The sequence below is a fragment of the Ictalurus furcatus genome, chromosome 11 (genome assembly GCF_023375685.1).
Source record: "Ictalurus furcatus strain D&B chromosome 11, Billie_1.0, whole genome shotgun sequence".
Classification (NCBI taxonomy): Eukaryota; Metazoa; Chordata; class Actinopteri; order Siluriformes; family Ictaluridae; genus Ictalurus; species Ictalurus furcatus.
Genome location: NC_071265.1, coordinates 10,673,774 through 10,697,743, shown reverse-complemented (window position 1 = coordinate 10,697,743; position 23,970 = coordinate 10,673,774). Strand labels below are relative to the sequence as shown.

At 38.8% G+C, this 23,970-nt stretch overlaps 1 protein-coding gene across 1 annotated transcript; it reads right to left on the bottom strand.

Moving 5' to 3' along the window:
• Positions 1-832: 832 nt before the first annotated feature.
• On the bottom strand, positions 833-19,879 carry zbtb11 (zinc finger and BTB domain containing 11). The gene is made up of 10 exons (XM_053636603.1): positions 19,073-19,879; positions 16,889-17,109; positions 16,404-16,635; positions 15,256-16,274; positions 14,313-14,609; positions 12,526-12,922; positions 12,151-12,268; positions 11,862-12,020; positions 8,989-9,164; positions 833-7,538 (listed from the first exon to the last, which is right to left on the bottom strand). Exons 1-10 carry the CDS (start codon positions 19,377-19,379, stop codon positions 7,012-7,014), a joined length of 3,453 nt encoding a protein of 1,150 aa, XP_053492578.1. The 5' UTR covers positions 19,380-19,879; the 3' UTR covers positions 833-7,011.
• Positions 19,880-23,970: the final 4,091 nt, after the last annotated feature.

Below are 23,970 nucleotides of genomic sequence, written 5' to 3'. Positions count from 1 at the left end.
AACATTAGCCCCCTTTTGTTCAGGGACTCATTATTCAATTTCTGTTCGTCAAATGTCTGTGAAACTTGTTCAGTTCATGTCTCAGCTGTTGAATGTTTTTATGTTAATACAAATATTTAGACATGTTAAGAAATGTTGAATGTTGAATGTGAGAGAACGTTTCCACTATCAAATGTCATCCAGAAGAGAATGGGCTCCCTATTGAGTCTGGTTCCTCTCAAGGTTTCTTCCTCATGACGTCCCTAGGAGTCTTTTCTTGCCACTGTCACTTCTAAGTTGCTCCTTAGGGATCTAAATCTGCATCTGGATTTCTATAAAGCGGCTTTGTGACAATGTCTACTGTTAAATGCACAATATAAATAAACTTGATTTGAAATGGATAGGACCACTGCTGACCAGATTTGTTTAATGGTGTAACAGCAGTGACTTGTTATTGGCATACAGACATGGTAAATGTATCCAAATTCTTTAGTCATGTGCACTTACTCATCTAAACAAATACTCTGGTCAACGTTGAAGTACAACGTCAGATTTTTCATTCGATTTAAAGTAGTAAGGTATTAACTACTTAAGGTAATTTCAAATTTAAAAAGTATGCAAGTAAAAGTACAAGAAAGATTCACAAAAGAAAAAGATGCCTGTATCAAATCACAGTGATTTATTGACCCTTTCACCAAAAATGTGGAAATACATTAGCTAAGGCTAACTAACATCAGTTTTATTCCTAAACTCTCAGATGTTAGCTACCATGATAACTAACGATACAAACTAGTATTTTAAGAATGCTAATAGCTGTCACAATACAAACTTCCCTGAAAAGTACAAACTGTACATAACAACAACAGATAGTTATTGACATTGATAGGTATTAGTTCTCATACTATAACTTTTTTAAAAAGTGTATTTGTTAGGAATTGAGATATCATCTTTGAAGCTGTTGGATGCTAAAAGGTCTCCATATGACATTCAACACATGAAGGAAAAAACATTTAAACACACACTTATGTAAACTAACAAAGTAATTGTACTTTGTTATTTCCCACCTCTGGTGCACGGGTTGTGTGTGCTATGAGTGTATCAGGTGCAGCAGCATTGCAGGGCTCGCATCCTCTCAATGCACAATTTGTCTTCATTATCCTGCTGTCAGTGCACTATTTTCAACTCGGCAACGCACTCAAGTTCTACAAAAATCAAAGCAACACTGCTACACTCTTACCAGCACCACACAGACAACCATGCCAGAGTCACTGACTACATTTACATGGACAGCAGTAATCTAATTATTGACCTTACTCTGATTAAGATAATAATGTGATTAAGGTGTTTACATGAGTCGCTTTTAGAATACTCCTGTCATGTTCCTGTTTTACATGTTTTAGAACATAATTAGATTAACAGCCCTCGTCATTACGTCACCGCGCCACGCTGTCCGACGTCCCTCCAGAATTTCACGTATCAACATACAGTTCGTCTTTGTTATGGTACCGTATACAGTTTTGGGTGTTTTTATTAAATTTTTTTATGAATGCTTTAAGTGCAGTTAATTATTTGTCATGCTATACGTGCTAATAGACAACTGCTTGAAGACGTGGGCTGCATCCCAAACCACGTACTTACCGTCTATATAGTAGCCGAGATACATGTATTTTTCCCCCACTACAGGCCTATAGTAGGTAAATATGAGGTTTGGGACGCAGCCGAACTCTCTTCTTCGCCGTAAAACTGCCGTGTGTGATTGTGTCCTGTCGCAAAATGCGGTGAAAACTCTCACACAACGTTCATAATGTGATTAAGGTGTCTACATGTCACTATTACACATCCATAATGCGACTAAAATAGGAGTACTCCGCCTGTCTTAATTCGATTAGAGCTTAATTTGATTATGACCTTAATTAGATTAAGGTAATTAAAAATTGCTGTTTACATGGTAGTTTCTTAATCAAAGTATGTCCTTAATCGGGTTAAGAGTGGATTATTGTTGTCCAAGTAAACGCAGCTACTGTTGCACTGAGGGTGATCAAAATCTCTGATCAGTGGTGGTCCAATGGTGGTCCTACATGGGGTAGAGAGGAATTCACCAAAAAAACAGAAAAGAAAAAAAGAAAAAAAACCATTGCTACAAAGTGATCTATATACAGTCCCCTCCAAAAGTACTGGAACAGCAAGGCCAACTGCTGTTCAGTGCCCATGCGCAAACATTGGGCATAGCCAATACAACAATTTGGAATGTCCTGAAAAAGAAAGAAACCACTGGTGCACTAACAACCATACATGGAATAGGACAACCAAGGAAAACAACAGTAGTTCAAGACAGAAACATTGTGAGAACTGAGAAGAAAAAAACAAAAACAACAGTCAGTGACATCACCAACAACCTCCACAGGGCAAGGGTGAAGGTATCACAATCCACCGTTCATAAAAGGCTTTGAGAGCAGAAAAATAGAGGTCATACCACAAGATGAAAACCACTCATCAGCAGAAAAAATCAGAGGGCCAGACTGGAATTACCAAAGAAATACAGAGATGAGCCACAAAAGTTCTGGAACCAAGATTAACCTCTACAAAAGGCCATGATGGAAAGGCCAAAGTGTGGAGAAAGAAAGGATCTAAAACATACAAGCTCATCAGTCAAATACGGTGGAGGTCATGTCATGGCTTGGACGGTTCCTTTTAAATTGTTTAACACATCTACAATCACTGTACACTTTATTAGAAACACTATACTAACACTGGGTAAGGCCTCCCTTTGTTCTCAAAACAGCCTCAATTCTTCATGGTATGGATTCCACTAGACATTGGAAACATTTCTTTGAGATGCTTTTGTTTCTTTTATTTTTTATCACTGCAGCACACAATTCCTTCCAGGTGCACTTTCATGCTGAATCTCCCATTCTACCACATCCCAAAGGTGTTCTACTGGATTCAGGAACACTGAACTCACTGTCGTGTTCATGAAATCATGCTGAGATGACTTCTGCTTTGACATGGTGCATTATCATGCTGAAAGTAGCCATTAGAAGATGGGAAATTTGTGGCCAAAATGTGCCAAGAAAACATTCCCCACACCATTACACCACCTCCACCAGTCTGGACTGTTGACACAAGGCAGGTTAGGTCAATGGATTCATGCTGTTGGCACCAAATTCTTACCCTACAATCTGTGTGCCTCAGTAGAAATTGAGATTCATCAGACCAGACTATGTTTTTTCTGGCCTTCAACTGTCCAGTTTTGGTGAGCCTGTGCTCACTGCAGCCTCAGCTTTCTGTTTTGTTTGGCTGACAGAAGTTGAACCCGATGGCATTTTCTATTGTTGTAGCCCATCCGCCTAAAGGTTTGATGTGTTGTGCATGCTGAGATGCTTTTGTGCTCACCACACTAGTACAGAGTGGTTATCTGAGTTACTGTACCGTTTTAGTCAGCACGAACCAGTCTGGCCATTTTCCGTCGACCTTTCTCATCAATAAAGTGTTTCCATCCGCAGAACTGACACTCACTGGATGTTTTTTCTTTATTGCACCATCCTGAGTAAACTCTAGAGATTGTTATAGAGAGTAGTTATAGAAACACTCAAACCAAACCCATCTGGCACCAACAATCATGCAACTGTCAAAATCACAGAGAACTCATTTTGACCATTCTGATGGATGATGTGAACATTTCCTGAAGGTGCATGATTTTATGCATTGCACTGCTGCCACATGATTGGCTGATGATTGAATGAATGGTGTACAGGTGTTATTAATAAAGTGCTCCGTGACTGTAGCTGTATATATTAGGAAATGAAAGCTGAAATTCTGAGCTATCGTCTCATTCATCTTTTGAGGTTAAACCCAAATGTCTGGTGTATAGCAAAAAAAAAAAAAGAAAAAAAAAAAAGAACTGACCTTGCCATTCCAATACTTTCAGAGAGGACTATAGTAGGTATACCTGATTTAAAAAGAACAATGAATGCATGTACACAGTATTTGTTTAAAAAAAGAAAAAAGTGGCCACTGAGCGCATTTTATTTTGGTAGAATCCACAAGAGCCTTTATAGACTGTCTAAATGCAAAGACACACAATATCAATAATGAGCAACACTTTTAAATATCACTGTTGACAATCTGTTCATTTTCACAAAACAGCTCCAAATCATGGCTCTGTGTTAAATATTTCCATAATTGTTGAGTTCATTTAAACCTGTGATTTTAAAAGCAGTGATATAATGGTGGTGGAAAGTGGCTGCTGGCTATTTGGCTCATTTTAATTTCATTGCACATTTTCCCCTTGTCAGCAAAACCTTACTTTAAAATCTTCTCAGAAAGGCATTATTGGTGATTATGCACCACATTACTCTGATAACACACTACTGAAGTGTGCTTTTCATTTATTTTATAGAAGTTGGCCTATAGATTGTAAAACATGATGTTTAAAAAAAATATATAATAATTTTGTATTGGTGATTTCCAGAAAGGATTCTAAATACTCTATCTCAGGGGTGTCCAGTTTTATCCAGAAAGGGCAGGTGTGGGTGCAGGTTTTCACTCCAATCAAGCAGAAGCCATACGTGAGTCTATTGAAAGCCAAGATCAACTGGCAGGTGGAATCAGGTGTGGCTCCTGCTTGATTGGAGTAAAAACCTGCACCCACACCGGCCCTTTGCGGATAAGATTGGACACCCCTGCTCTATGTCCATGGCTATTTTCCCTGTGTGGTACTTGAATAGTAATTTACTCTATTTCTAGGACATCTTGCCAAAATGATAAATATATACAAATTATAATAAATAAATGACTAAATGCATAAATAATTGAATAAATAAAATAAAAGCTTTTAAACCACAAATCTATGTATGTATTATTTGTTTGGATTTGTCTATTACTTTTGCATGTTACTGCTATTAGTAAACTTACTTTCTTACGGTGGATATAAAAAGTTTAGACACCCCTGTTAAAATGGATTATGTGCTGGAAAAAAAAAAATCGAAACTAAGATAAATCATGTAAGAACTTTTTCCACCCTCAATATGAAGTTACAACATATAAAAATTCGACATCATTCAACATATAAAAAACAATCAGAAAATTATTCAGGGAAAATAGGAAAGATTTAAAACTTACAATAATCTTGCTGCACAAGTGTGCACACACTTTTATAATTGGGGACGTGGCTCTGTTCATAATGAACCAATCACGCTCAATCTCATGTTTAAAAGTAATCATCATACACCGGTCATCAATGAAATTATTCTGATTAACCCCAAATAAAGACCAGCTGTTTCTGTAGGATTTTCTTCACATCTTCTTGGTTTCAGCTGACTGCTGAAGCAGTGGTCCGCAAAGAGCTTACAAAGCATGCATGGTATCTCACTGTCGAAAGGAATCAAATCAGGAGAGGGGTATAAAAGAATTTCAAAAACATTAGATGTACCATGGAACACCGTGAAGGCCATCAATAACAAATAGAGAAAATGGAGCACCACAGTGACATCAGCAAGAACAGGACGTCCCTCCAAAATTGACAAAAGGAGAAGACAAAATCTTACCGGGGAGGCTACCAAGAGACCAACAGCAACATGAAAGGAGCTGCAGGAATATCTGACAAGTACTGATTACTCTGTGCATGACAACACTCGCTCGTATTCTTCACATGTCTGGGCTATGGGGTAGGGAGGCTAGACAGAAGCCCTTTCTCTCACAAAAAAAAAACATCCAAGCTCAACGAAAATCACCCCAAACAATGCGGCAAAATGTGTTGTGGTGTGATGAGACCAATTCCAAAAGTTATAATAATTCCATAAATTACATAAAGGTGCAAAAAAGCACATCACCAAAAGAACCCCATACCCACATTGAAGCACGGTAGTGGCAGAATCACGCTTTAGGGCTTTCCTTCAGCCAGAACTGGGGCTTTTATCAAGGTGGTGGGAATCATAAATAGCTACAAATACCAGTCTATTTTAGTGCAAAATCTTCAGGTGTCTGCTAGTAAGCTGAAGATGAAAAGAAATTTCACCTTTCATCATGACAATGACCAAAAGCATACGTCCAAATCAACAAAGGAATGGTTTAACCAAAAGATGATCAATGTTTTTGAATGACCTAGACAGAGCCCAGACCTGAATCCAACCAAAAATCTGTGGGTTCTGAAGCTGGCTGTGCACTGGAGATACCCTCACAATTTGATGGATCTAGATTTCTGCACGAAAGAGTGAGAAAATATTGCCAAGTCAAGATGGGGCACACTGACAGACTCTTAACCAAAAAAAAGAGTGGTGTAATAAAATCAAAAGGTGATTCAACACAGTATTAGTTTAGGGGTGTACACACTTATGCAACCAGGTTACTGTAACATTTCTTCCCCCGCTAAAAATGTTTGTTTTTCACTTAATTTTTATACATTGTGATTTCATATTGAGGGTGGAAAATGTTGACATGATTTATCTTAGTTTCAGTTTTTTTCCTTCACAAAATCTTGCAATTTTAACAGGGGTGTGTAGACTTTTCCCCTGTACTATTACTACACTACTTGGTTGTCATCTTGGTTGAGAATCAGGACATATAGAAGTACTGCTTGTACCATGCTGTACAACAAACTACCAGTCAGCCAGCTGCCCACATTCTGCGAGGTAAATGTCAACCCAAAAACCACACATTCATAATGCATAGAAATTTAAAACTGTTTTAAAAAGCGAAAAAAAGCTGTTTTTGTAGATAAGAGCTCACATTCCTGTAAACTATTTAACGTACTTTATTGTAAATTCTTAGCATTTCCTCGAGTCCAGACTGCATTTTTTCTACATATGTACAGAATACAAATCACTTGGACATGCTCACACATACACACTGTTGGGTAAAGCGTCACACACATGCACTCCAAATGAAGAAGTTCCTAAAGTTATATTGTACAACAAAAATAAACTTTACTGACCCTATCTGTGCCAGTTACACTTTTCCTTTTTTTATTATTTGAGTCACAATGTAGGCACAACTCTGCTCTAATTTCTTTCCTTTTAAGCCTGTGTGTTTCTGTCACTCCACCTCTGCCACGTGAGCCACCTCCACCTCCATGGTCTGGATGATATCCGAGGCCTCCTCCTCCTCTGCCTTTGAGCCGGCCTGGTGTGCCAGGACGTAGTTCACCACCTGCATGATGCTCTGGTCTGAGAGCGTAGTGACAGAGCCCTCGTTCATTGCCTGCATGGCCTCCACAGTCTCTTCTGTGATGAGTACAGTTTCAATCTCCTCGGTGGTGGAGGGCGCCTCCGCTGGGCGCAGCTCAGGGGGCAGCTCGGGGCTTAGGATGCTGACAGCGTGTTCCACCTGGGTGCCTTGATTATGAAACTGTAGTGTGTCCTTCTCTAACATGATCTTACCTGGCAACTGATCGCCATGGTATTTGGAAATGTGCTTTCTCAACGTGCGGGCATCGATGTGGGCTTCCTGGCACAGCGGACACACGTAGGGGCGCTCGCCTGTGTGTGTGCGCACGTGGCGCTTCAGTGAGCGGGCGTCAGCCCATGCCACACCGCACGTCAAACACTCGAATGGTTTTACACCTATGGGGAGAGAGGACAGGATTGAACAAGAGAGCATTACACTATTGTTATACTACACAATGACTACGTTTACATGCACATCAAATTCTCTCATATATTCGGGTTGCAGCCATATTCCGAATACGATGTTTACATATGGGGGCAGTGGTGGCTGGGGTCAATGGTGGCTTGGCAGTTAAGGCTCTAGGTTACTGATCGAATCGTTGGGGGCTCAAGCCCCAGCACTGCCAAGCTGTCACTGTTGGGCCCTTGAGCAAGGCTCTTAACCCTCTCTGCTCTGACCCCAGCTTCCTGACTTGCTGGGGTATGCAAAGGAAAGAATTTCACTGTGCATATGTATATGTGATAAATAAAGTCTCATTATTATATGCATACAGGTAACAGAATATTTCTGTATACATGGTTGTTGTAAGTATACCCAAATTGCCATTCCTAAATACCTAGCCTACAGCTAAGCATCTGTTAGCACCCACAATTCCTTGCAAACTGAGCATGTGCATATACCTCCTTTCAGTGGATTTTATGAATAACGTGTTTACATGCAAAAAAATTGTCTGATTTAAAAAGGAATATTCCAGGGCTGGGAATCAGAATATTGCCTTAATCTGAATCGGGCAATCGGATTGCGGCGCTTACATGACTAATTATATTATTGCCAAATTCTGATTAATATCAAAATAATGATGTGCATGTAAACGTAGTCAGTATTTTAAAACCAATGCCCCATTGAATATGAGTGTCATCTAATTAATTTTATTATTTTTTAATCAGCTGTAACCTTCAAACAGGAGTTTATAAACACATGTATCTCAGTAGTTCCAAGTACAAAATTCAACAACTCATAGGTGTGTTCAAAATGATGGACCCATTTCAGGCTACATATTCCAAATAATGAGAAGAAAAGCTAATTTAATGCAGCGTTCTCAAAAACATAACAAATATCTGTACAGAAATCCTCTCTGAAGACGTAATTATTGACAGAGTAAATGTCCATTATTTAAAAGTTCCACTGTGTGAAAAGACTGAAATGCCATCTAGTGGAAAAACTTTGAATTAGACTTTTCCCCAACATGTATTTTCTCAAATAGAATAAATTAGATTTACACATTACAAACTTATCATTAACATTATGCCCTTTGAGAAGACTGAGTGTGTATGAGACTAGTCAAAGTGCAAAAACAGTCACCGTTTCTCCCACCATTTTTGCATACTGAACACGTCACAAACAAGTGTTATTGCATCATAAATGATCGAAGGCTATTAAGTTACGATATGCAAGTGCAGGCAATGAAACACCAGGGGGAGGGCAGATGTAGGGTTCTCACATTTCCACTATGCATATTTATAAAATCTTTATTGCAGTGAATGTTCAGGTATTTCTGTATATATTCCAGTTGGCGTTTTGCATAAATAGTACATCAAGCAAACTAGTGTTTTGTGTACGCTTCACCTTGATGGTTGTTCATGTGGCGGCGGTACTCTCGGAGCTGAGTGAACTTCCTGCCGCAGTGTTCACACTCCCTTTCCAGGTTCTGCTTCACTCTGCCCTTCTTTCCATGGGTGGCCTTCTTCACGTGCCTCCTGAACAGGGCCTTCTCAAAGAACTCCTTCCCACACACATTACACCTAATCAAGAACACAACGGCAGATTGAGACCCAGTACAGGAAGCCAGATACGAACGAGCTTAGATTAGGATTTAGATTAAATGTGCTGTCTGTGGTTGGTTATTCCGTGCCATATACACTACCGGTGAAAAGTTTAGACCCCCCCCCATTTTATAATAATAATAATAATAATAATAATAATAATAATAATAATGAAGTCATCAAAACTCTGGAGTGTAGCAAATGGAACTATGGGAATTATGTTGTAATAAAAAAAAAAATCCAAAATAAATCAAAATAATTTCGTATTTTAGCATCTTCAAAGTAGACACCTTTTTTGCCTAGAATTTCCAGAAATGTATTCTTGGCATTTTCTCAACCGATTTCTTGAGGAATCCCCCTGAGATGCTTTTTAAACAGTATTAAAGGAGTTCCCACCTACGCTGGACTATTAGTGGCTGCTTTTTGGAATATTTCACTCCAAGTAATTATATTTTTGTCTACAACACCGATTTCAAAACATTTAATCATACAGCTTCAGATCAAAAGATTTTTAAAATCATGAGAAACATTTCACTCGAGTGTCCACAAACTTTTAACTGGTAGTTAGTTTTAACTGGTAAATCTCAAATTTCTTTCACATCTTAAAACTTGGCTGAACTTGTACATGTTCATTATAGTACAAGTAACAGTATGTATACTCCATATTCCTAACACACTCCAGAGGTGTGATGGTGGGGGGTTATATGTGTGTCAGTGAATGTGCTTACGCATGTACAGCGGGGACCGAAAGTGAAGAGCACTAGTGAAAATGCTTTTATTGTGCATTCCTTTCTATTTGAATAGAACAATTTTCATTACAAATTATATTACTGACAACAAATTGGTGAAAATTAGAATCTTTTACATATTATATTTACATGGATTTCAGAGTTTCTTAGTATTTAGTATGTCTGCTTTTTTGTTTTAATGACAGTGTGCACTTGAGCTCGCACGGCAAGTTTGTGCCAAAGCTCATGATTCGTTTTAGATCGAATCCATCGGCGTGTCATCAATAAAAGATTAGGCATGAGGAAAATCTGACCTTTTGGACAAAGCAGTTAACATGACCAATATAACAAATTTGTTCACATTTAAACAGAGACCTAAAAAATAGTGCAGAATCTTGAATATTTTGAACTTTTCTTTGTTTCAAATATTTAAAAATACTAAATGTATTTAAGTGCATGTATGACATGACAGAGAATATGAAGCTATGTTCATATTAGAAGCTAGAGCTAGTTAGCTATACTGTTATGACTTTGGGTGTGCACAGTATTTTGAGCTTCCAATAAGAAATGGCAGCCAAAATATTTATTATTTAGAAATACTAAATAGCAGTGTGTCACTTTTATTTAAAACATTTTAATATTGTATATCATATGCATTTTGGCTTTGGGCTACTGAGGACTACAATGGAAATAAGCTCAATCTTTTATTGTGTATTTTTTTTTTTATTGTGTGTAATGGGTGCTGTGAAGAGTATATGTTAATTTAATCATATCATTCACACAGAACTGAGCCCTACTATTAGGAGCCCAAGAACTTTATGCATGTTTCCACTGGAGCCTGTTTCTAGGAACATTTTTAGTTTAGGTACAGGGAAGTACTCTCCTGCATTAAGTGATCTAGTGGGGGAAGCTTGTCAAACTGAACGTCTCTGTTCAAATACAAGATTCATAAAATGACCAACATTCCCACCCATATTTTTTTAAACTCATGTTTATCCAACAACTATTTACTAAAGCTTGCATTATATATGATGGCATGATAACAAAGTGCCCCATTTTGTGATTATTTCTTTCTTACACAAAAAGTAATCTGAAAGCATCAAAAGCATGCATCGTGTGCCAACTTCTAGTGGTGTGTCATAGCGATGCTCCGATCAGGAGCCATGCAGCCTATACGATTACCGATTTCTTGTCATCATGAACGGCCAATACCGATCGTTCAAGCTTTATATAAGTGATATGCAAGCTTTCTGTTGACCATCACGGGTAAACCTCCCCCCAGATAAAGTAATACCACAGATGTTGCCTTGGTTATTGTTGTTTTAATTGAGAATCAAATAAATAAGCACAACAAATATTCATCTTACACTGAACATTTTAATAGGCCTTTAAAATACACGGTAAACAGTGGATTTTTAATTGTTTCTTGAGACCTCATAATAATTCCACACTGGTGATGACATGACTCCAGTGCTAAACTTTAACGTTTTCACGTGTTTTACGGCATCAAATTGCGATTGCTTCGTGAGATCGGCCACATTAGAGACTACCGATCGAGTCATAGAACGTGATTATCGGCCGATACCGATTGGCAGCCGATCGATCGGAGCATCCCTAGTGTGTCATACATGTAGCTTATTTATTAAGCTACACTAATGCCAACATAATATTCACAGCGAAGCAAGGAACAATTTGTTGTGCAGTTTGTATTACTTTCACGATCTTCAATAACGGTTCCAATCCCTGCAGTGTAGTGAAAATGAAAATTAAGCACTCAATAAGGAGCCACGTTCCTCAAGAATATAACTGACCTTGTTTTACGGGTGAGTGTATTCAGCTGTCCTGTAATATCGTGTGATTGGCAGGTAAGAAATGTAGTGGCTGGCTGTGTGTCATATATTGGCTAGGTGTCTCAGAGGAGGCATGTTAGCCTGATTTCTACTCTTACCTGTAAGGTTCTGCAACGGTATGCGATTTAACGTGAGAATACCAGTCCTTCTTCCAGCTGTAGCTTTTCCCACACACCTGGCACTGGAAGGGTTTCACGCCCAAGTGCTTATTCATGTGCTGCTGCAGGTCCTTCGCCTCATAGAAGCTCTTATCACAGCTGTAGAGTGGGGACAAAACACAGCCATCACAAACGTGTGTGTCCGTCAAAATGCTTATGTAATGTTTATCTGTAAACGTGTATATAGAGAAGCATTTCTCTGTGAATAGAGTGCGTAATAGAAACTCACTGGGCACACTGGAAGGAACGGGTCTCTGGTTTAGGTTGATGTTTTTTCATGTGTTTGCTCAGACCAGACGCCCGGTGAAACGATGCGCCGCACGTCTGGCAAAAATATTTAGATTCACCTATTTAAAAACCGAAAAAATAAGAACGTATGAGGTTACTGAAATTGTTTAGCAAGCAGTTTAACATGTTTCATGACTGACACATTTATAAACACACATTAACTGATTTTCATGTATGGTCCAATCACACTACAAGGTTCATTATGCGTCTAATGTGCGTGTACATTCACCATTAGCAATTCAGAAAGTTTTATTAAAATGTTAGTGTACTTTATACTATTCAGCTTTGAGAATGTGTGTTTGTGTACTAGGCTTGCCTGTATGAATGCTGATGTGCTCATTCAGGCTCCTCTTGCTGACGAAGGATTTCTCACACATGGTGCAGTAGAAGCGCTTGGCTGAGTCATGCAGAGCTCGGTGCATCTTCAGGTTGTGCTTGGTGGCGAAGCTCTTCCCACAGACCCTGCACGAGTGTGGCCGCACACCTGTATGGTTCAGCATGTGGATGCGCAAAGAGTACAACTTGGGCAGTGTCTTACCACAAATGTCACACACAAACTCACGCTTGGTGCGACTTTTGGCCTGACCCTCTACCCCATCTGAGACCTCATCAGTTGCTACTCGAGCCAAAGGTGATCTCTGTGTCTTCTGATGCTTATGACGAGCCAAGTGGGCACGAAGGGAGACGGCATACTGGAACTCTTTATTACACAGCTGGAACAAGATCACAACTCCTTAATATCACTGGATTTACACACATTATGTACTTCAAAGTCTGTATATGAGGGGCATGGAACAGCAGTGTGTTCCCGACTTGATATCGCGATGATATTTGCTTGCCAAATCAATAAGCATTGTGATTTTTTCTTTATATGTAATAAGATTGTGAGGTAATACTGCAATATTTGACATTTTTCTCATACCTCAACTCTGAATGAGGTTATCAGATCCCTGTATTTTCTACTACCCTGTACAAATGAAAGTCCTTGCTAATAAAATATCAAATCAATGATGTGCTTCAATTTGCATGAGATTAAACTCTGAAGCTGTTTCTGGGTGGACTCGAGCGAGACATGACTGAATATTGTTGATATTTTGACAATACCATATTTTTCCATGGCTAGTCTTAGATTATATATATATATATATATATATATATATATATATATATATATATATATATATAAAAAACACACACACACAAAGTGCTGTGTAAAGTATTTGCCCCTATCCAGATTTGTTCTGTTTTTGTGCATACCTCATACTAAATTGTTTCAGAAATTAAAACAAAATTTAAGATAAAACAAAGGTAACCTGTATAAACACAAAATACAGTTTTTAAATGATAGTTATTTATTTAAAAATCTATCTATGATCTATTCAAAAAAATCTATCCAAATCTATGAATCTGCATTCGTAATGGGGTTCAGCTGGACTAGATGCAACCAGGCCTGATAACTGCAAACCCTGTTCAATTCAACACTTAAATAGAACCTTTTCAACAGCATGAAGTTGCTTAAAAGGTCTTACCCAGTAACACACAATGGCAAAGTTGAAAGAAATTCTAGAAATGAGGAAGAAGGTGATTTAAATACATCAGTCTAGGAAGGGTTACAAAGCTATTTAAAAGGCTCTGGGACTTCAAAGGACCACAGTGAGAGCCATTATCTCCAAATGGAAAAACTTGGCACAGTAGTGAACCTTCCCAGAAGTGGCCAACCTTCCAAAATTCGTCCAAGAGCAGAGCAACTACTCATCCAGGAAGTCACAAAAGAGCCAAGGATATCACCACTGTATTTAAGGTGAACATAAAAAAAGAGATTTTCTGTTTGTGTAGTGATCAAACACTCACCGTGTTCAAAAACCGATATTTACATTCAAAATTTATATATTTCTGTAAAGCTGCATTGGAACAATGTCCATTGTTAAAAGCTCGATACAAATAAAACTGAAGTGAATTGATATTTGTGCCACAATCAATTTCCCTCCACCACTAATATACGTACAAGCCCCAAAAGACACACTACACGAGAAAAATGACTAACAATTGTGCACAGACTCAACCAGGCACAAAGTAAGCAGTCATAACAGAGCATGTACGTACAGTGCACTTGAAGCTGCGCGACTTCTCGTGTTTCAGCATGTGCATGATCAGGGTGTAGCGTCTCTGAAACACCATGCCGCACTCGCTGCACGTGTGTTCTCCATCCACTGCTCCTTCTGTTTTTTCACGTGCTGCTCCTTCTTCTACAGACATCACCTCTGGCCCAACTGCCTCTGCTCCCTCAGGCAGTGTCTTTGTACCATCAGAGGCAGCCTGAGGCTCGGTTTCAGAAGAGTCAGCTGATGGTCTCTTTAATGACTGGGACACACGCCCTCGTTTCACTGGCCTCTGAGGTGCCTGAGAACAAAATAAAATCCATTTTCATACATAGTTGTTTTTTTTACATAAATATGCCTAATCTGTAGCTACTCCTATTGGCCATTTTATCTGTAAAAAGTTTTGGTTCCACTACCCAAAATAATATCTTGTCAGCAATGGTCCTCTGAATGTTCCTTTTCAACAGTGCATAGCAAAAGTTGGGCTACCAACAGAAGCAGTTTACTTCCATGAGTACACACATGGTAGGTGTAACTGAAACTGGTCAGTGGGTTTAGCTTTTATTTTGCGAGTGTATATACAGTGCCCTTGAGTATTATTGGCACCTTTCACGAAAAAGCATAGCAGTATTTTGAGCTCTAACATGTATAGTTTTATTTCAACATTAACATTTCCTCTTCATTTTCATGAAGGATGCCAATCATTCTGGAGGGCAGTGACTGTATATAACTTTTTTGATGTTAGTCTAAAAAGTTTCTGTCTGTGGAAAAGTAACAATCACAAACAGGTGACCATATTAATCTATTAATATAGTGTATTCTAATTTACAATGCATTACTCATTGATATCCAAAAGAATAACCATTTATACTTTGATACTTCATGTAAGCTGTATCATTTTGAACGTCATATTTATGTACTGCCAGAGATTTAGCCTGCACTCATACCTTCACAGTGTCCGACATCTCCTCCTCGGTCTCAAGCCCCATATGCAGACGAACGTATCCTCCTTCCCTCACTGAACGCTTCCTCAGGAACCTCTTGTTAGGGTCACCACTCTCTTGTTCCTCTTTCTTCACGTCCTCTCCTCCCGTTGCAACGCTCTCTGCAACCTCGGTCACTACTGGTTCCTGTTCTGGTGGGGGCTGCTTTACCTTTGGGGGCCTCCCTGGCCCCCTTTTCTTAGGTGCAGAGGCTGGAGGTTGTTCTGCAGTCACCACCTGCTGGGGTAGAGGCTCTAAAGCCTGGACCAGTGGTTCCTCCTGAAGAACCGGTGCTGATGCAATTAGATGAACCTTCTCAGTAGGAGCCATCTTGCCAGGTTCTACGCTAATAATGTAGGCACTGGGCTCCATGCTTCCTGCTACTGGTGTTTCCACTACCTGAGGCGCATCCACTGTCCAGCACGCCTGAACCACAGCCAGGGATTCACTTGAGCCCGCTTGCCCAGAGTGAGTGACCACAGTCATGGTTTCACCTGCTTCTGACTGCCCATTATGGGCTACAATAGAGAGTGATTCGGGCAAGCCAGCCTGGCCACTGTGAGTGACCACCGTCATAGTTTCCCCGTCTACTGTCGCCCCAGCAAGCAAAGCCAGAGATTCGGCCGTTCCGTCTTCACCCGTGATAACGGCGATGGAGTGTTCAGCTTCAGACTGTAAAGAGCGAGCCACCACTGCCTGGCCATCACTCGCCATGGCCACCACGTAAGCTCCAGAGTCAGAAGAAGCCACTGGCTGAGCAGGCAGAGTTTCCCTGGCTATCACTGTGTGCACGTCTCCTTGCTGATAGACCATTAGTTTCTGCTCCTCCACTTTTTTATGCACTGACTCGCAAATCTGAAGCACTTCAGGCATCTGCAGGTGCCGTGCAAGCATGGCCACCTCTGCCATAACGCAGAAGTTGAACGTCAGCTCTGAAGTGTAGGCAAACTCCAACAAAGGCAGGAAGCTTGCCTTGCTAAAGCCTGACAGGTAGAAACACAAAGAGCACATGCAAACAATACCAGTTTTATATTCTTGCACCAACCCGATTGTCTTATATTTAACACGTTACTTTCTCAAGTAATAGAATTGGTTATATCAGATGTAATTACCTGAGAGATCCACAACGGCTTCATGGCTGGCTACGGCACCCTTCTCAACAAAGAGCTCATAGAAGTATTCACTACAGGAAGCCAAGACAGCTTTGTGTGCCCGATACTCTTCAGCCTCGATGAGCAAGGTAATGTCACAGAACTGGTTATTTAAACGCTGCTGATTCAGTTTATCCAACATGGTCTGGCCATGTTTGGGCAGGAACTGCTTTACAACACCTTTACTGTCCACCTACAGGACAAAAACACACAACAATGTCTTAACTATTGTACATGTCTGTCTGTTTCTCTGCATGGCAGAAAAAGTTCAGCACAGTCCATTTTCACATTTAGCTCATCAGCCGTTAGACTTGTGCTGGAAATAACCGACAAGGAAACTTTATCCCACCACCCTGTCACTGATTATTTTCCTGTAAAAAGATAATCCATCATGTTTTATTCCTTATGTCCCACTGATCGCAACTCAATACAAATGATACACTTACAAAAACCAGTTCATGTTTGTCAACACTGGCACCCTTTGACTTCATCTGAAAGACAGCATGCAGTTCCTCAAGATCTTTCTCCTCCTCTTCTTCTTCATCCTCCTCCTTTCGTCTACTTAGACCACGGGGACCTGATCCATCCTCAGCACTGCCTCTCCCACGCTCCGGCTTCTGCTGGCACCCACAGTCCCTGATGCAATCTTTTACCTGCTTTAGGATTCCTAGAACATCACCACAGATGCAAAACAGTCTCTTATCAACTCATCTGCATGGAAGAAACAATATGGGGCTGGAAGATATTTTCACAGGTTTTGGTGTAAGAAATACGTTCTGAAAACATTCCGCTGAAGAAGTCCAGCTGGATCTGATCAAAACACTGGCCAAGCTGGCAGACCATCTTCATCAGCTGGTAAATTATTTTCCAGGTTTCCTATTACTTATCTAAATAAATCAATAAATGAAATTTTATGCCTTAGTGTTGCGTTATTTGATTAAAAAAAAGAAAAAAAAAAGACTTAAAGTCTAAGATGGAGCATTAGCAAAGATCATTCAGAAACTCTTTCCTTTCTACCAGCGATGTCTACCAGTTTAACCAGCTCGGTCTGTGTTTTGGCAGATGGTCAGTCTAAACTGGAATTTTCTGTAGGATATCGAACACCAAATATTTATTGATAACGTGGTTAGAGGTCGACCGATTTTACAGATACTGATGAGTTTGGCAGTACCTGCTGATAACCGATTAATCAACCGATTGATACTGAATGAAAACATAGCACTCAAAGTAAACTTTATTACAAAAATAAACAGTACTGACTGTACCATGAAAATGTATTGTACTTCTTAAAATGAAATAAATATATAAATATGAATATATTAATTATTAGTAAATATTAAAGTAAATAAAAGATATACATCCAAAAGGAACCAAAAAGTAACACTCCAAATAACAAATAAAAATAGATACATCCAAAATGAATAATAAAAAAAAAAACTTCAAATAACACAACAAAATTTGTCAGTGATTGTTTTTAGGCCGCTCTCGTACTGTATAATGACAGCGGACCCTTCTCAGCCGCTCTCGTACTGTATAATGACAGCGGACCCTTCTCAGCTGCTCTCGTACTGTATAATGACAGCGGACCATTCTCAGCCGCTCTCGTACTGTATAATGACAGCGGACACTTCTCAGCCGCTCTCACAACAGACGCAACTAGGAAAAACTGTGTGTGGATTTTCACCGATAACCGATAGTTCCAGCAATCAGTCATCGGTGCCGATTAATCAGAAAATCCGATCAATAGGTCGAACTCTAATATGCGGTAAGCATGATTAAAGGAAAGTGAAAGAAAAAACCCTCATAGAATTTGTAAAGGTTTTAATGGCTATAGTAGTGATTGTATTGGTTTTCATGGAAACTCTAATGGTCCCTGTGGGTCTCTACTGGTAATTCGTTACTCTCTATTGGTAGCATGTCTAATATGTCTAGCAGATACCATTAAGGAACAATAATATAATGGTTCTAATGGTTGGCTGATGGTTTGTAATGGTATTTGTAGAGGAAACCATTAGAACTTCTGTGACAGTTTCTAATCAGGGGTTGGTTTTTTTTCAGCAGGGAGAAAGGGACGGGACTAAATGAAATTGTTACTGCTTTAGTTGTGTGTGCTCAAACTGACACACAATAAACCATTATTTCAATTATATAGTCAAATTAAGTCCAGCTTCCTGGTTGCCAATACCTTGTCTTTTTCAGTATTACCTCATAATGTACAGCACAGGGAAGTCTATATTTAAATGTGCAAATTAGTCTCAGGTTTCTATTAATTATATATATATATATATATATATATATATATATATATATATATATATATATATATACATATACATATACACACACACACACACACACACATACATATATATTTGTGATCAATGCGTTTTGATATGTTGCTTGCTGTAAAGTGATGATTAGCTTATTATCTCGCCGGAAGTACCCATTAGCAGCACTGCCTGATGGGATAAATCCCACTGGCTCTGTCCCAAACGGCTCCCAAATGGAAATATAGTGCACTTCAATAACGTCTAGGGTAAAAACCATTACTTCATACCCTAGGATAGCTATACAGCGGAAGAACATACAGAGAGAGGAGATGGTCTGTATCATGTGTTAAGGTGATGTACCTCTCCACCAGTATTTTTGTGAAAGGCTCTCCCAGGTGAGCTGCTGATTGAGATGCTCCCCTCTGGAGATGTGCGCCTGGAAGATTAGCTCCTTCCGCCGCTCGGCCTGCAGCACCACTTCCAGCTCGGTGAAGCCTTCCTGGCCCCGGTGCCGCCGCTGGTAGAACAGCACTCCGTCCCGCACAACGTAGCAAGCGGCTGCTTTGCGGATTTTCCTCTTGACGTTGCCGTGAGTGCCGGGGGCGTAGGGCTCACGCTCCTCCGTTAAATAGCGCTGGATGGCCAAGTAGCTCTCCTCGCTCGACATAACACACGACAGGCGCCACTCACACACGACATAAATAAACTCTCATAAAGCCCAAAACCAGCTAGCGCTTCGCCTTCTAAAATTCACAAGGGAATTTCCTTAACCTGTTTCTACGTCCAAGTGAAATTTAGAGATCGATATTTTAAATATTATCCAAGTGGGAACTGCTGTTCGTGACCATGTTGGGGCGGACTTGCACGAACAGACAAAATGGCTGCTGCACCACCGGATGTTGCGTGTAAAATGGCGAAAGACGGAAATACTTGTGAGGAAGCTGTTAATACACAAGGGGGCGCTGTTATTTAAAAAAGGACAGTTCTCTAATGCGTTTCTATTTGTATTATATACACATTATTGTTTTTACATTGCTTGTTACATATAACAAAGACTGTTATACATATATTGCCAAAAGTATGTGGACACCTGACCATAATACCCACATGAACATCCTATTAGAAAGGCATGGCATTAATATGGAGTTTGTCCTTCTTTCCTACTGTTTAGGGAAGGCCCACATATTGGGGGTGGGGGGTAAAAGATTACTTTTGACCATGTAATGTACGTTGGAGGTATTGTTATTAATGTCAACAAAGCTTAAACAAATTAGAAATTAAAAACTCACTGTTTAACTTTCATTTGAAGATACAGAGGCTTTTCACAGGGCCTAATAGAGAAGATGAAACTCTGTAACTGTCTATCAGGAGGTATGTACAATAATATGGAAGTAATAACCAAGAATGTTATTTACTGTTTGCACTGGCCTACTATTTCAAACAAGCAAGTTTGTTTGACCAGTTGTCTTGAGCTAATAGAAAATTAAAGAGGTTTAGTGACTAAATTGCCACGTTCTAGTAGAATAATATTGTATTTCTGTTTACTGGGGAAATGTTCCAGTGGTATTTATATTCAATATACTTTAAAAACAAAGTCAGTATATCATTATTTATTTGGAGGGTGCTTTATTAATTAAAAGCATATGCTTTAGGCTTCTAGTCCACATTCCATTCATGTTAATTTATCATCAAATTTTAAACAGCACCATATGCAGTGTTTATTTCAAAGCAGACTGCTGTATATGCAAAAAAAACTAAATTAAAAATTTAATTGAAAAAAATTGTAAAATTCTATATTATAAATGAAACAATTTACCTTTAACTTTACAACAAATTTCAATCTTGGATAGGTTGTCTGTTGGGCAGTTTTGTTGTGCATTTTATATTAGTTGTGAAGAACTTCAAAAACATCACTTAGTGTTTTATAAGTCCCTACCAGAGACAGATAAGCGTGGGAGCACAGGATTATTGCAGAGCATCTAGTTCAGTTAAACTAATAGAATATTCTATAGCTATACTATAAAAGTTATATGCAAGATGTTGTTTATGCTATTATATAGTCTATGTGTCAGTACGTGCATGGAAAAGTGAAATACAAAGGGTTTTTGCTTCAGTGGTGGTGGTACAGGCTCCTAATCCATAATACTTTTTTTGTTGTTGTTGTTAAATGTAACACCTCAGTAAGAGTTAGCATTAATTCTGTTGTTACATTTAAAATAATTTGTGTCTAGAAATATCATAATATTAAATAATTATTATTGAATGCCCATGTTATAAAATCTGTCAGTATTAAGTATATTTTGATTTTAGTTCAATAAAAAATGGACCTCTAGTTCAGGCATTATGTTAAACTAGCTATACAGAACTGTTCAGTATGATGAAATAAATGTTACAACCTGACAGAGAGACCACTGCTGACAGTTGCCAAGCAACCGAATGACTCATCATCCATCTCTTTTTAACTGCATCAGTTTGTCCATGCTCTTTATGTATGTCCTTATCTATCCTTCACAGCTTTAATTCCAGCTATGTTGAGTTCCAATGACATACCTGAATCTCCTTTTAATTGGGGATCCCATATCCATTTGCAAAAAAAAAAACCATTACTCATGCAAAGAATATAGCAAGAATTATGTGAAACAATTTTAATTGAGGAGCAGCATTTACATTTATTCATTTCACAGAAACTTTTATCCCAAGTAATTAACAAGCCCAATGGTGGAACTCAATCAGTCCTGGGAATTGAACTAAAAACCTTCTTGTCACCACAGACTGATATGAATTAAAAATGTATCCAGCATTTTTGTATGTCTATTGAACTTAATTGGTCCTGTAATGACATAATTAACCTTCCTAGCGCTGGACACTACTTATTTCTCAGCTACGTCATTGTTGGAAACTACTGATCTGACAAACACTGATACCAGTTAGGTTTTAAAAAATTAAAAAAAAAAAAAAAAAGGCTAATACAGGTATAGTATCACACTCATGGAGCCATTATATTCAAAATGCTGACTCGATCTCAGTGAAGAAGAGAAGGAGGGCTACAAAGAGGGCAATCAAATCTGCAGCACCTCTGAACAATGTTGCTAGGCAACCAAACTGACTTGTCACCTGCGCCTGTAATGATGTGTGAGCGGCACTGGTTTGTCCACGCTCCGTGTGTCTGCCCTTATCAAGCCTACTGTACATTCCTTCCACTGGAAGAAATACTTTTTTGTTCCATGTCAGCATGACACTGATAATTCAGCACCCTGTAAACAACTAAATAATAATGTGCAGAGCTACACCGAACCATACACAAACATTCACACATGAGGAGATCTAGTACATATTGTATTCACACACTACAGGACACACATCTGCACAAACTTTTATGAGGAAACCGACATGCACAATGCACAAGGACGTACATGTACAAAGAATGAGAAAGTGTTCTGTTATAAAGTCTGCACTGAATGCTCTGCCTTTCTTCTGTCTATAAGACAGTGAGTTCATATTCTGGTTGATAAGTTGGTAATGGAGGGGACAGAAATAGACAAGAAGATGCCAAGCTTATGTGTCATTGCTCGATGTCTTTCCATCCGAAGAAAGTGCTGTGCTTCAGCTAGGCCTCATCTGTTATATAAACAGTCAATTCTGCAGTGTAGGATCTATGCAAATCAAAGAGCAAATTATCTGTATTTTCATACTAAAATTGATTATTGTGGTATTTTATGTGGGTGAGTCAAATGAAAACTTTTTTTTGTATTGTATATTTCTATAATTTGTATCATTTTTCTACATAATCTCCATTTCATTTAATGCAAGGTTTCTGGCCAGATTCCTCTAGAAAATAAAAATTCAATTATAATTTATTTTCAAGGTTTTCGTTTGACTCACCATCATACATAGTGTATACACAACACAGTGTCTCCAGTGTTGATATGGCTAATAGTATGAGGTGTCACTCTTTAATTTCTTCACTATATTCTTTAATTAATAAAAACATAAATTCGGGCAAATTTCTTCTGAAGTATAGAAGAACAAACCAATTTGAGATGTATTGTTATAGGAAAGAGCAAGCTACCAATTTCAGCACTTAAGCAGTAAAGAATAGACTAGGTAACACAAAGCTGGTCTTGGAGACATCAATAATGGCAATCGTTGTTTTTTTGTTTTGTTTTTTTAAGCAATTACTAAATAAAATACTATTGTGTGATATTCAGTATTCTCGTTATGCTAAACTCAGGAATCTGGCCACTGCTTAAGGAGATACACACACTTCAGGTTTACATAACATGCTGTGAAAATTATTAGGTTAGTCTGCAAGGAAAAGGTAGGTGTGTATCTGTGTGTGTTAGTGCGTTTATACTTGAATATATGATAAAGAGGTTTGTGTTTTCATGCAGAACGGGGTTGCTGTTGTGCTGCCATGTGGTGTCAGATGGAACACTTTGTATTCATGCCAGTACAAAGTCTCTGAATCGTGACTCAGGCAGAACTGTAGGAAATTACTCCTGATTCCATTCAGTGACTATAAACTACTACCTATGCACTATTCAAATGTGACAATTGCTTTCACTATAAAACCCACAATATCTAAAAAAAAGAAATAATAATAATAAAATACTACCGTATTTGAAAAATACCCATAGTAGACTTTGCGAATGTAAAAGTTGCCATATTAAAACCAGTTGGAGAGCCTGAATCAACTGATAATTGTACCATACCTCAGTCTAAAGGCTGAGCCTATATAAGCATTTTCAGGCACATATCACATATGACAGTGTAACACATGTATGCATCACACTGTTTCATAATCACACAAGCATGCTTATGTGGTTATGAAACAGTGTGCTTTGATGATAACACAGATAAAAGTAGTGCTGCTTTCAGGCAATTTAATGCACTGATAGAGACACACCCCAAGCACAAAAGACAAATAAGAGTGTAAGGAAAATGTAATCACTTTTCACTATCTAGCAGTGTGGTCTATGAACCATATAAAAAAAAAATGAGAGTGACAAGGCTACTCTTCCATGAAATTATAAATCAGACCGTTCATTAAATGAACTCCATCATATTTTAATCTTGAAGGGCAAATGAAATTGAAAATGCGTTCTGAGATCAGGTGTGTTGTCTCTTAAAGAGAACACCAGTTTAAGATACAAAATGTGGGTATTTTTTCCACAATGTCTATTATAACTTGAACTCTGCTTGAATGGAGTGCGTGCACACACACACACACACACACACACACACAGGTTTGTCCTTGT

Coding starts and splice junctions, on each gene's coding strand:
- zbtb11 (XM_053636603.1), bottom strand. CDS start 19,379: ATGTCGAGCGAGGAGAGCTACTTGGCCATCCAGCGCTATTTAACGGAG. Junction 17,110..19,072: donor ACAAAAATACTGGTGGAGAG/GTACATCACCTT, acceptor GTGATGTTCTAG/GAATCCTAAAGCAGGTAAAA. Junction 16,275..16,403: donor AGCCGTTGTGGATCTCTCAG/GTAATTACATCT, acceptor TCTACCTGTCAG/GCTTTAGCAAGGCAAGCTTC.